At 47.6% G+C, this 14,050-nt stretch overlaps 1 protein-coding gene across 12 annotated transcripts in view; it reads right to left on the minus strand.

The window, feature by feature from the left end:
* Positions 1 to 14,050, minus strand: part of nrxn3b (neurexin 3b) — a 290,168-nt gene that overhangs the window by 203,870 nt on the left and 72,248 nt on the right. For all 12 annotated transcript variants that reach the window (XR_015110558.1, XR_015110557.1, XM_086189007.1 and 9 more), the window contains 2 exons: positions 2,682 to 3,120; positions 251 to 634 (listed from right to left, as the gene is read on the minus strand). Coding sequence is in view for 10 of the 12 variants with exons in the window: in XM_086189007.1 (XP_086045133.1) it covers positions 251 to 634; positions 2,682 to 3,120 (823 nt within the window). In the remaining 2 variants the exon portion in view is untranslated. The remainder of the gene's footprint in view (positions 1 to 250; positions 635 to 2,681; positions 3,121 to 14,050) is intronic.

Here is a 14,050-nt window from a genome sequence, read left to right on the forward strand (position 1 = left end):
GCTCTTAAAACCCAGACAAGGGGAGCCCATTTCACCAGAAGGAAAGTCCAATTTCACTCCAGAACCTCTCCCAGCAAAAAAGCTACTTGGCAGAAACGTGAAATCCTATTAAATCTTTCAGCAAAGCTTCCTTCTATATTGTGAGGAGAGAATCCCAAGTCACACTTTCTCCAGTCTGTGAAAACACAACACCTCCCTAGAAAGACCGTCGTAAACGGACTCATCATCTCTGGCACTTCAGCAGCCTCACCTCTCTCGCAGGTACTGTCCCAGAAGCCGGTTCCGGTGCAGTCACAGACGAAGCGGTTCCAGCCTTCCTTACAGGCCCCGTTGTTCTTGCAAGGGTTGCTGTCGCACTGTTTCCCCGTCACCTTACTGCAGGACGACTTGATGCCCGTCACGCTCTGGGACAGAGAGATCTGTCGAATATCTTTGCTGCGTCCATCGATAAAAAGGTCCCGGATGCAGCCCACGTAGCCGTAGTTGAGCATAGCGGTCCAGAGCTCGGTGGGGAGCACCAAGCCCCCGCGGTTCTCTGGCAGACCACCTAGATAGAGGTCCCCCTCCAGGTCCAAGATCTCATTTTCTCCGCTGGCTGTGAACGGAGTCCGGCGGCTGTTTACTGAGATGATGCCTGAAAGAGGAAGAGTTCATTACTGAATGTTATTTGTCTTAAAGGACATGGTTGTTCTTGCTTTGATTTTTACACTGAATTCCTTAATATTTCACCGAGCTTGGTAAGAATGGTAGCTTTCAAATAAATCGCAACCAGGCTGGAATGTGCACTCTCAAATCATTATTAAATTCTGCAAAATTGCCTTTGTACTGCGAAACTACCGGTGAATACTTCAGACGGACATACTAACACCTAATGACATCATCAGTGACATCATGCAGCGTCTCATCCAGAAGGCTCCTCCAGTTCTGAAGAAACGTCTTCAAGTGAACACAACCACGAGAACCTGAGAACCTTTGCTGACTTTGAGATCTGACTTGAAATGACATGATACTGATTTATTTAATTTATCATGAATTCAACCATTTATGCATTACAGCCCAACAAAGACGGACTGTCCTGGAGGTCCAAGAGGTCATTGAAGTCTTCATGGAGGTCCAAGAGGTCATTGGAGTCTTCATGGAGGTCCAAGAGGTCATTGAAGTCTTCATGGAGGTCCAAGAGGTCATTGGAGTCTTCATGGAGGTCCAAGAGGTCATTGAAGCCTTCATGTCCACCAGGTCTCACTGAGGTCACACAGGAGAAGGAAAAGGGGAGTTTTCCAGCGAGGAGCAAACCGGGCGGTCCGACATGGCCGTAATCGGAGCTCTCACAGTTCTCGTGTTACACTCACCTTGCAGCCAGACAGGCAGCGTCTGGCCGGACTCGGACAAGAAATTGAATTCACTTGCAACTAACATTTCACCCCAGCCACAAGTGTGATTATGCTTGTTCTTCAGTCTGCTATCCATAGATCTGTCTCATTCCTCTTTTTCCCGCTGAAAATCCTCCTTTCTGCTGGGCTATCGCCGTGGGAGCTCTGCTGGTGATTAATCAAAGCAGCGAGTTCTGACACACGGCTAAATTGGCTGCTCTAACCTGATATATACCACAGGCTGCAGCAGGAGCACTAACACTCCCCGGCTCTCTGGAGGATCCCCCCTAATGCCCAGATCGTGTTGGGTTTGGAGCTCAAGGCAACTGAAGTTTCTCACCCTTCCTCTAATATAATCTTCTGGTATTTTCCGTGTTTTTGACCATGTTTCAGGGTCATGCAGATGGAAACAAGTCAGGGGAAATAGACTCAGGAACAATGGAGGGAGAAGAATGACTTTTTCCTGGCAATAATTCAGGACAGATATTAACACAGCCAGGAGGTTACGCACTGTGGTTCAATAAGACGCAGCGTGACGACAACTGTGAGGCTTCCATTGAGCCCTGACTGTTGTGTGTATCAATACCTACAGAATTCCCTCCTGTATTCGTTGCTATTTGAGGTCTTTGCAGTAATTCTACAAATGTATTCGTAGGGGAAATATGAAATCTACAGCTTCCATACCATCTATCACTGACTATTGATTGGAACTCACAGTAAAGTTGTTTCTGCTAATTGTTTTTATTTGGTTTATTTTTCGAGGAGGAGATCAGACTTCAGTCAATTTTCTCTCTTTCAAATGTTGGAGAAAATGAACTGAACTGATTTAAAGGAGAAAACAAACTGCCTTACTGAGTCAATTAAATTATGGATGAGTCACACACACATCGGAAGACATGAACGGTTCTCCAGCACCCCGCCGTTGCCTCCTCGGCTGAGTGGACGTCTCAGTCGTCCCTCACCAACACAATCAGACCACTCCTGTGCTGATGTGCGCGCTCTTCCTCTGAAAGCCACCACATCTAGAAACCTTTGGCTCTGCGAGGCTGGCTGGACTCTGCTAAGCATCGACCTGTATTTCCTGCCTTGTAAACCAGGATTCACCAGGAACGAGGTGCTGACATCACTGAGTGGTGGAATTAGCATCAGTTCTTTGAGTTTAATTACTCAGTTCATCTGCTGGTTCGTTTCGCTCATAAACTCATGAATCATAGAAGTTAACAGAGCGGCATCTAGAGTTCAGTTCCTCTGTGTGTGTCTGGCAGCTTTAGTTGCCACCAGCTCTGATGTGCTGTTTTCTCTCATCCTCACCTGAGCGTCCGTCTCTCTGGATGTCCACATGGTGCCAGGCGCCATCATTGACTTTAGCTTGAGTAGCTTTGACCTTGATGGTCCCGGAGCCCATGTCCAGCACCAGGTACAGTGACCCATCCAGGAGCTCCACCGCAAAGAAGTCCACCTTGTTGCTCTTCTGGGACTTGGCATCACGACGGTCCTGGGGTTTGCCATGGGTGAAGAGAATCAACCCATTGGGTTCGGAGGTGCGGAAGTCGAAGGAGATGGAGCCGACACGTTTGGTGTTCCATTTGGGCAGGGCCAGGTAGGAGTCGGGGGTCTCAAAGTTTATGGGGTCAAGGGTGGGTACGTTTTCACACTTGAAGACCACGTCACCCTGCAGTTTCATCTTGGGGTCCACAATGCGGGCGAGGCGGGACAGTTCCAGGCGGATATCGTTGTTCTTGTACACCACCTGAGGAGGAAACAGTGCACACACACTCAATGCTGGGGTTGATCTGCAGGAGTGTTATTTTATACACATTTACTTCTCTGTGAATGAACTGCAATCCCTCCATCCATCCCTCCCTCCATCCCTCCATGTTCTCCCTCTTCTCCTGTTGGAGTGGTGGGGGTGGAGCCTATCCCAGCAGCCTTCCCCCTAGACAGGTCACCAGTCCATGGCAGGGCCAACACATAGAGACAGACAACCATTGGCTCTCCCAGCCACGCCTACGGTCAATTTAGAGTCTGGATTAACCTGGTCCCTCTTGATGTCTTTGGACTGTGGAGGAAGCTGGAGTACCAGAGAGAACCCAGCAGGAACAGGGAGAACATGGAGACTCACCCAGGAAGACCCCGTGCTGCAGCCGGGGCTCCACCCACAACCTTCTTGGTGGGGGCCACAGTGAGGACCACTGCTCCACCGGGTCGCCTGAACTGCAATCCATTTAAAAAAATCTAACTGCATTATACTCATGTAGATCTCTAGACCTATTTTCTTCTGAGGTGTGTTGACCAGTCGGTTCCTCATATCACACGCATCCTGACTGTGTATTTGTGGGACCAGTCCAGTGTGAGAAGAGCAAGTCTTCCCCAGTGAAACCCCACCAGAGTGTCCGTGCCCTGCAAGAATAAATCCAATATCAATCCTGTTTACGCTCAATAACGTTACCTGACCTCCTTATCCACAAGGAGAGAGCAGCCGTATATCACAGTCAAATACCCAACGGAAATGAAGAGCACAATATTGTCAACTGGAACCCAGCGAGGCAAGGAGTTTTTTTCCTTTTTTCTGAGGAGGAAGACGGCCTTTCCTGGTATATAGGGCAGTGTGCACGCAGAAAACACTGTTAGAGGGAGCACAGCTGTCAGCAAACAGATTTTACTGCTGTGGGATTACTGATAATCCTGGAAGATTTGACAGTAATTCAACACAGGTGACCCAAGCGCAGAGGAGAGAGCGAAAGAGGGGCGGCCGAGCTAGAGGGAATAAAGGCAGCAGAAGAAAAAGAGATCTGAAAGATTAAACAGTCGTGCGTGCCACTTGCTTTTGTGAATGTTTGTGTGTGTGTGTACTCGTCTAAGTAGACGTAGCCGTCAATGCAGTTAACAACCACACTTAATCTCCTCAACATGACACGCAACTAAATAATCAGCACACAAATCTACCACCCAACACTGATGATGCTAACGTGACATGACGCCTCTTCAGTGAAAGGAAGATGAATCAGAAGGAGACGACGGCGCTGCTGCAGTCTTGGGCCATGCTAAACATGCTAACGTGACTCATCACTTCTCTTTATTCATTTTGTATGAATGAATAATAAATGAAAGGCTGGACCACCGACATTACGCTCAACGTCAGATGAAAAACAATTTGGTTTCAGGGTTCTGAACGTTATATTCCGCCGAGACCCTGCAGCTGCCCTGTAGCTCAAAATGATTGGAGTTTGAGGCACCATTAAGATTGCATGTCTCTCGCTGAAACACTGAGGTTTATGTGTTATTTTCTGAAGCAAAATACCTCAGTAGACTTTTGGGTTACTCTTGAGCGAGAAAACTAACTGAATATTACATGAAAAAAGACCAGAAGAAAAAATGCTTTAATGCAGCTAATTTGCAAAGGAGAACTTTTTTTATGACTTGCGATGGTCACTGCGTATTTCTCAGAAGTAAATCTCTCACTCTTGCAAAGGTTCTGAGAGTTTGCACGGAATGCACAAACTCTGAGCCATGAAATTATCAGTTCTTGTGTTTGGTTTAGTTCTGTTTTCTGTTTATTGCAGCGACCATGAAAAGAGAACAGGGTCTTGCTTCAGTGGTACCACGTTTGTGTCTGCTGGCGCTGCCAGAGCTGGCGCTCATGGGACTGTTGATGTTCAGGTGTAAAACTGTTGTAATCATCAATTCAGTTTATTGTCTTTGGTCTTTAATTGATAAAGAATAGAAATGTGTGGGTGGTCAAGGAATGACGAACACTGGAGTGGTGTTTAACCAGCCGTGAGGTCATGGTTAGTGGAACTGCTCTCCGCCTCTGTGACTGTCAACCAACCTGCAAGTCAGCGTTTGTTCCATTAAACAGGGCAGTTTTATTTGACATTTCTTCTTGAAAAATCATGCAAATATTAGGGCGCATCTCAATATCCATGCTGGTCCAAAAACCAAGGTTTATTTGTGTACAGCAATTCCTTTTTCTTGCTTCAAATGTGATCAGAAACATTGATTGGCGTGTTGAGCTGTGGCCGTCATGTTGGGAACAGCCACAGAACCAACAAACACAGGACCTCATGAATCACGTCTCCAGTGGTTGGAGCGATCAGCGAGCAACGAATGCCTTGACGAACGCATCATTAAACTGCTGTGAAATTTCCTCATGAATGTGCATCTGTCCCAAACAAAGAAACAAGATATGAAAGGTGCAGCAGGGAAGCCATCAGTGTGTCTCCAGCTGTACGTCTGTGTAAAAATGTGTCGAGACGGCAGCAAAGGTCAACGCAGCGCTGGCCAGATATGGAAAAGCTACATTTGAAACAACACCCAAACACTGCACGCCCACATTCACATGCTGTATAAACACACCGACGCTTCCTGTCTTTTTTGTTGCAGTGCTGCAGAATCAGTGAGTCCAAGTGTCTCTTGCCCACTTGGCTGCAGGTCTCTTCTCAGTCGCGGTGCAAAGCTATTCTGGGACACAATAATGTTGCAATCAGGCCACCGTGGATTTGTTCTGGGATGTTTTCTCTTCTGCTGCAGGCTGATCAATAAGGTAATTAAATGATGTTATAAAAGAGGAAGTGACTGTTGTGGCTGCGTGTACCTCATCTTCTCCAGGCTGGGCTTTGATATGCTGTCCTTCGCCGTATCAACAACCTTATGGGGCTCATTCATAATGCAGGCGACTGTAACGACTCCATAAAGCCTCAATCCTCCATCTCTTGTCCAAGATGGCGTATCGATCGGGGAGAGGCCAGAGACACACAGGTGGGTAGTACAAGTACGCACGCACACACACGCGCACGCACACACACACACACACACACACACACACTCAGACAATCTCCTCTCTAATCTACTTCAGCTGAGTGCTCACGTCCTCTTGGCCCTGGCCGCAGCTGCTGTCAGCTACTGATTTGGGCCCAATGTTAATGAGGAAGCAGAGTAATTCCACTGAAGAGGAGGGAAGGTACACGCTACTACAGGAGACCCCCCCCCCTCACACACACAACATGATCTTACATGATTATGAGCAAATAATGCGCCACTTTAAAGGACATTTCCTGTCATGACTTTTGTTTTCTACGGGTCACTGATGGCCGCCTAGACTTCCTCTGTGGTGTATCAGCATGTGCCATCAATGTGTGCCTGCTGTCATTGGTGGCGATTGTTTCCAACATGGAGGTCAACGAACAAACGACCTCCTCTGACAACCCAACAGTTCACTATAGTGTGTTTGTGAAGACACTTGAGGTGAGAAATAGACCACAAGAACAAAGTCTTGGAGTAAACAAGAGAACATATCAGAAATTCCTTAAACTCCCTTTGCTCTGACAGCACTGGCTCGCCGCTCAGAAGCACCAACGTTATTCGGCCTGTGCCTCAGAACCCAGCCATGGATCCTGGTGATGCTTAAAATATAATAAATCAAAACAGCTAGAAATGTCCATCTTAAGTTGCAACAAACTAGTGTTGTCACGATACTGGAGTTCACACTTCGATACGATATTTTGAAAAATATTGATATTCGATTCGATTTTCGATATTAAGCAACCACTCAATTTAGTACAAAAATGTTTTTTATTTAAAGACAAATAAAGAACTTTATTCTTGAGGAAGAGAACTTTTTCAAGTAATTCTGTACACATTAACAACATGCAAATAAGTTTTAATATATGTAACCTTCTGCGGATTAGCTTTAGCTAGCGCTCGCTAACAAGACAACACGTCAAAGTGAACAGCGACAGATGTGGTAACTCCAGGCAACACGTACTTCAAGTTCTGCTGTCACCAACCTCTGGACCTCTAAATCTACTCAGGTCCGGTGTCTGCCTGGGAGTCCTTGTTCATCCGACTCAAATCCAAAGAACCTCCAACAGCACTCCTACTGTTTTGTTTATTTATTAAAACTGGTTGTGAAGGTCCTGCAGACGCCATCTCATGGCTGCTGACACGTAGAGCGACCACACGACAAAAAAATACAGCCAGTGGTGTTTGTGTGAGCGAGGCAGGGGGGGAGGGGCTGCTGCACGATGGCTCGCCCCCCAGGGCAGCACTCTGTCTGTTTGTGTGTGTGTGTGTGTGTGTGTGTGTGTGTGTGTGTGTGTGTGTGTGTGTGTTGGTGGCAGCAGTGTAAACCAAGGAGGCAGGTAGAGTATCGATAATATGGAAAAGTCATTTTGTACTGTTTTTTTTTTAATCGATATTTTTGACAACCCTACAAGAAACACAGCAAATACTGGACGACCACAGGATCGCCCCCCAGTAACTCTGTGAGATGATCAGCTTTATCTATGGCAGGAAGGGAAGCCAAGATAGCAAAAGAACCACCAATATTACCTCCACTGTAGCTTCTTTTCTAGCAAATGTTTCCACTCCAAAAACTGTCCTGCACGGCAACAGAACTGATCTTCCTCATACACTCTCCTCACTTCCCCGTCCAGATCCTGAGTGCCTCAGTGCTGGAGACCTCAGCCCATCTTTACATTCATGAGCCCTCCGCTCTCAAACATGAAAGCCAAAACTTTGAGGCAGTGTTTGGTTTTAACTTTGAATTTGAATTCTATATTTGGTGTCTGCTGCTAAAATACTGTAGACTCTCAACACCTCATTTTGACTGAAAAAAAGGCAGACATGTTTTCAACTGGATGACAATACACATTTTTAAGACTCTCCACCACTCCAACACCCACCAGTCTGGTGTTTACTGGTGGATCTGATGTAGAACTGAACCTCCAACACCCACCAGTCTGGTGTTTACTGGTGGATCTGATGTAGACCTGAACCTCCACCATCCACCAGTCTGGTGTTTACTGGTGGATCTGATGTAGAACTGAACCTCCACCATCCACCAGTCTGGTGTTTATTGGTGGATCTGATGTAGAACTGAACCTCCAACACCCACCAGTCTGGTGTTTACTGGTGGATCTGATGTAGACCTGAACCTCCACCATCCACCAGTCTGGTGTTTACTGGTGGATCTGATGTAGAACTGAACCTCCACCATCCACCAGTCTGGTGTTTACTGGTGGATCTGATGTAGACCTGAACCTCCACCATCCACCAGTCTGGTGTTTACTGGTGGATCTGATGTAGGCCTGAACCTCCACCATCCACCGGTCTGGTGTTTACTGGTGGATCTGATGTAGAACTGAACCTCCACCATCCACCAGTCTGGTGTTTACTGGTGGATCTGATGTAGAACTGAACCTCCACCATCCACCGGTCTAGTGTTTACTGGTGGATCTGATGTAGAACTGAACCTCCACCATCCACCAGTCTGGTGTTTACTGGTGGATCTGATGTAGGCCTGAACCTCCACCATCCACCGGTCTGGTGTTTACTGGTGGATCTGATGTAGAACTGAACCTCCAACATCCACCGGTCTGGTGTTTACTGGTGGATCTGATGTAGAACTGAACCTCCACCATCCACCAGTCTGGTGTTTACTGGTGGATCTGATGTAGACCTGAACCTCCACCATCCACCGCTCTGGTGTTTACTGGTGGATCTGATGTAGAACTGAACCTCCACCATCCACCAGTCTGGTGTTTACTGGTGGATCTGATGTAGAACTGAACCTCCACCATCCACCGGTCTGGTGTTTACTGGTGGATCTGATTTAGAACTGAACCTCCACCATCCACCGGTCTGGTGTTTACTGGTGGATCTGATGTAGAACTCAACCTCCACCATCCACCGGTCTGGTGTTTACTGGTGGATCTGATGTAGAACTGAACCTGCTGATCTCTAGGGACCTAGATGTTCAACAATGTCAACTAGCTTTTGCATTTCAGGGCTCATAATTTCACCACTCAAGGTACTGCAGGCTTGAAACAGCTGACAACGGTGTGCCGGGAGCCACCTGAAGACAAGACCATTTGGCTGTAGTCTGAGGTTTGGAGGATCACTGCTTCCCTCTCACTGCCTAAAAAGCAGCATCATTTAGGGACAACTTGACATTTGCATTTGTTTTGGAGGGAAAACAAACTGTGATGACTAACACAAAGCTGATGACAGCAACGCTCCCTTCAAATGCCAAATGCTGGTCTCGTGCGCCCCCCCCCCCGCTCCTCTCACGGACTCCTGATCTTCTCATTCTAGTCTTTCTTCTTCTGTCTTGCTGTCACTCACTTCACCAGCATCCATCTTCCTCTACATTGTGTCTCTCCTAATTTAAATAAATATTCACTCCTTCCATCTGAACACACTGGCGCCCCGCTCCTCCGTCTCCTGCACGAGCTCCTCCTTCTCTCAGCAGAGCAGTGGTTGATGCCCCCACAGTTTGACACAAGCTCCTCAGCGAGCGCCCTGAGAGAGCAGGGGCCGGCTGGACGGCGTGAGAGCTGACGGAGGGAGGGCTTGCACAAGGCAATGCAAACATTAGGCTGACTGACGAGCGAGCCAGGGCAGCAGTCCACTGGCCCTCGGTCACGTGCTGCTGTCCACATGACCAAACACAAGTGTGGGCGGAGATGTGTGTGAGTGTTGTGTATGGATAACATCCCACGTAGCCTTGGGCGGCAGATGAATGCGTCCAGACGGAAGAGGAGAGGGGTTGTGATGGCAGCACGCGGCATCTCCTCTAATCAGAGCAACAAACGCCTCGTCTGCTCTTTCATCTGATGAACACGGACCGATATTCACCAACAGTCCGGCCTCAGTCGCACGTGAAGCCACTCCAAACACACAGATCTCTGAATCAGTACCTCGCGTCTGGGAACGCTGAGTCTGAGGGAAGAGGAGAGCAACACAGAGTCAAAGCAACAGGAACAAAGGGTTGCCTGACCATCACCTGACCACATGGAGAATCACCACCATGAGTGAGTCCACCACCCCGCCCCTCCCCTAGGCTAGATCCTGCTGAGTCATGCTCACTTGGATGATATAGGAAAGACACTGAAGAGCTGACCACCTTGATGAGCGAGTCTTCACACCAAAGCGTCAGCCACAGTTTTACATGAGGAGCAGATCTCAGCCTTCAACAACGACAAGCGAAAGGAGGGAAGATGAGCCATGTTCTGGGGGACAGACATGCCTCAGATGCAATGTATTGAAAATATCTTTGCTTAAAAGAACCTTCTTCTAACATGCAGGTCTGTGGGATCCAGCCAACCAAGCGGAGAGTAAAGATTGATTCTTAAAACCTCTGCGAGGTCATGTTGAGCTGGAGGGTGAGAGAAGAGGCTCAGCCTACTACTCCAGCTGCACACTCGTCCCACAAGGTTCCTTCATCGCTATTAATACGCTCCCATGTTCTTCTGAGCAACCTAAATAAGTTGGATTCGTACCCTGACATGTTTAGAGTGCCAAACGTCCGACAGTCTTCCTCAGAAGAGTCACGTGATGATGAAGGTGTTGCTCATCGCAGATGGTCGTTTAGTTTTTTGCTCAAAAGAGGATTGGATTGTCATTTCACCGTTGAAGACATTTCTGTGTCAAAGTAGGAAAGGCAAAGGAGTGAAGAATAAAACGAGTGAGAGGCAACAATCTGTTAACTGCTGTCAGGGTCCTGGTGTGGTCCGTGCTGCCTCGCCATCGGGCACCTGAGAAAACACCCCCATTGTGAAATAGCATGCAATCTTATTGCACACGGAAAGGCAGAAAGCACAACGTAACCCTGAAGGAACGGTTCCCCATCTGCAGATGATGTTGATCCTGATCTTGTTTTGGCTCCTCCAGACTTCCTCCACATAACTGGATCATTTATACCTGAACAGATGACTCAGTCTTCCAGTGTTGTCCAAGAACAAAATCAATATCTATTTTTATCTCACTAAACAGGCATTGCACTGTTCTCAGAGGGGAAGTCACTGACCAGTTCATTTAGACAGCTCACTGGACAAATGCTCTTCCTCTGCGACTTCCTCTTTATTTTCCTTCCTCCAGAAAAACTCACAGTCCAGTTAATAGTCAGAAGTCAATCCCAGACCTCCGCACATGGACTTAAAAACACTGCAAAGCTGTTGCACAGCAACTCGGTAGAAAATCTCTGGACCAAATCCACATAACTTGCTCATCTCAGGTAAATGTTGACCCCTCCAGAACTGACCAACAGTAAACTTCCAACGAACCCTGAACACGATTCCCATCCCAGAACCCACCACGCACACTTGTTGCTCATTTCTCCAAAAATCTTGCAGCGCTGCTTTGCAGAGATATTTCTAAGAGCCCAAACCTCAGTCGAACTCTCAGAGCGGACACGCGAGCCTTCAGCCTGCGATTCCACTGAAGCTCCGCTGGATTCAGGATGAGTCCAGCGGAGCTTCAGTGTCATGTACATTCTCATCAATATAAGCGAGATGTTCGTGTGAGTCTGCATCTCTAAACAGGAACTTGGGGACGTGCTTCAGCTCGGTCTTCATCGATCAAACGGTTGTTGATGAATTCAGATGTCATGGACATTCAACTGACATTATAAAAAATGAAAATAAAAAACCCTCCAAACAAAGAGGTGAGGTTGAAAAACTGCTGTTAAAAAGCAGACAACGTGCACAAAAATAATCACTTGGGTATCAAACTATCGGTTAACAAAGCTGAGCTGAATAAAATGTTGTAGAAGGAGCTTTGAGGCGGACAGAATGATAGGGGACTGAAACACGGCGTCAGGCTCTGCAGACAAGAGGACGCCACTCATCACAGGTTTGGATGGAAAGTAGAATACATTTGCATTTCCTGCTGCAGATTTACTGAAAAAAGCACATAAGATATGGATGGGAACTCATTTTAACTGCATAAAGAAGAGAACTCCACATAGTAACTTAAGAACTGGAAGATGAGGACTTCCTCGGCTCTGTCTCTTCAGCTGGCTGGGAGGGGGTTACCTGGTTTCAGCCCCAGTGAGGCTGAGGTGATGCGCCTCCACCCTCCCTCATGATATGAGCTCAATTATAAACATGAATTCTCTGTTTCCTCCATGCTAAAAGACTTCTATGGTCTCACACACACACACACACACACACACACACACACACACACACACACATACACACATATCTCTCTCTCTCTACATATATACATATATATGTATATCTATATAGATAAACATATATATGTATATATACACATATGTATACATACATATATGTATATATACATATACACAGATGTATGTATACATATATGTGTATATATACGTATGTGTGTGTGTGTATATATAGAGAGAGAGAGAGAGAGAGAGAGAGAGAGAGAGAGAGATGTGTGTGTGTGTGTGTGTGTGTGTGTGTGTGTGTGTGTGTGTGTGTGTGTGTGTGTGTGTGTGTGTGTTGAGAGGCCGTCTAGCAACCGTAGGGTCGCTGGTTCCATCCCCACTTCCCCTGGTGACCATGTCCAAGTGTCCTTGAGCAAGATACTGAACCCCTAACTGCTCCGGATGGCCCTGTGATGGACTGGTGACCCGTCCAGGGTGAACCCCGCCTCTCACCCAATGACAGCTGGGATAGGCTCCACCCCCACCACCCTCAACAGAGAAGTGGTATAGAAAATGGGTGGATTGATGGATGGGTGGGTGGATGGATGGATGGTTGGGTGGGTGGGTGGGTGGGTGGATGGATGGATGGATGGATGGTTGGGTGGGTGGATGGATGGATGGATGGATGGATGGGTGGGTGGGTGGATGGATGGGTGGGTGGATGGATGGGTGGGTGGATGGATGGATGGATGGATGGTTGGGTGGGTGGATGGATGGATGGATGGATGGATGGGTGGGTGGGTGGATGGATGGATGGGTGGGTGGATGGATGGATGGTTGGGTGGGTGGATGGATGGATGGATGGATGGTTGGGTGGGTGGATGGATGGATGGATGGATGGATGGATGGATGGGTGGGTGGGTGGGTGGATGGGTGGGTGGGTGGGTGGGTGGATGGATGGAGCTCTATAAAGCTGATCCACCATGCTGCCTTGTGTTCATGATGATTGTTGCTCTGTTATTATTGAGCTGCTAAACAAACCCAGACAGAGCAGGTGTGGAGTTCCTGCCTCCCCCAGACATGACCTGAACTCACTGGATCCACCTGAGTTCTTCTACCTCTGAGGATCCAGGACTGAGGATCCAGGACTCACTGGATCCACCTGAGTTCTTCTACCTCTGAGGATCCAGGACTGAGGATCCAGGACTCACTGGATCCACCTGAGTTCTTCTACCTCTGAGGATCCAGGACTGAGGATCCAGGACTCACTGGATCCACCTGAGTTCTTCTTCCTCTGAGGATCCAGGACTGAGGATCCAGGACTCACTGGATCCACCTGAGTTCTTCTTCCTCTGAGGATCCAGGACTGAGGATCCAGGACTCACTGGATCCACCTGAGTTCTTCTTCCTCTGAGGATCCAGGACTGAGGATCCAGGACTCACTGGATCCACCTGAGTTCTTCTTCCTCTGAGGATCCAGGACTGAGGATCCAGGACTCACTGGATCCACCTGAGTTCTTCTTCCTCTGAGGATCCAACTTGCAAACTCCTCCATAGGCTGATCACGGTTCATGGAAACCTTTAGCATGTTGCTGCTGGATCCAGGATCAGTCAAAGCCCACTCATTGTACTCCCAGATTCAAAACATGTTACAAAATTCCAAGTACATAGGTTATTTTAATATTTCATCTAAACTGCAGTCACCCCTCCCCCAATTTTCTCTTGATTAATAGCCTTTTTATTATGATTATGACACTTATAAAGGGCTACATTTACATAA

The sequence above is a fragment of the Aulostomus chinensis genome, chromosome 20 (genome assembly GCF_037954235.1).
Source record: "Aulostomus chinensis isolate RoL2024-O1b breed Wild chromosome 20, RoL_Achi_v1.0, whole genome shotgun sequence".
In the NCBI taxonomy this organism is placed as follows: Eukaryota; Metazoa; Chordata; class Actinopteri; order Syngnathiformes; family Aulostomidae; genus Aulostomus; species Aulostomus chinensis.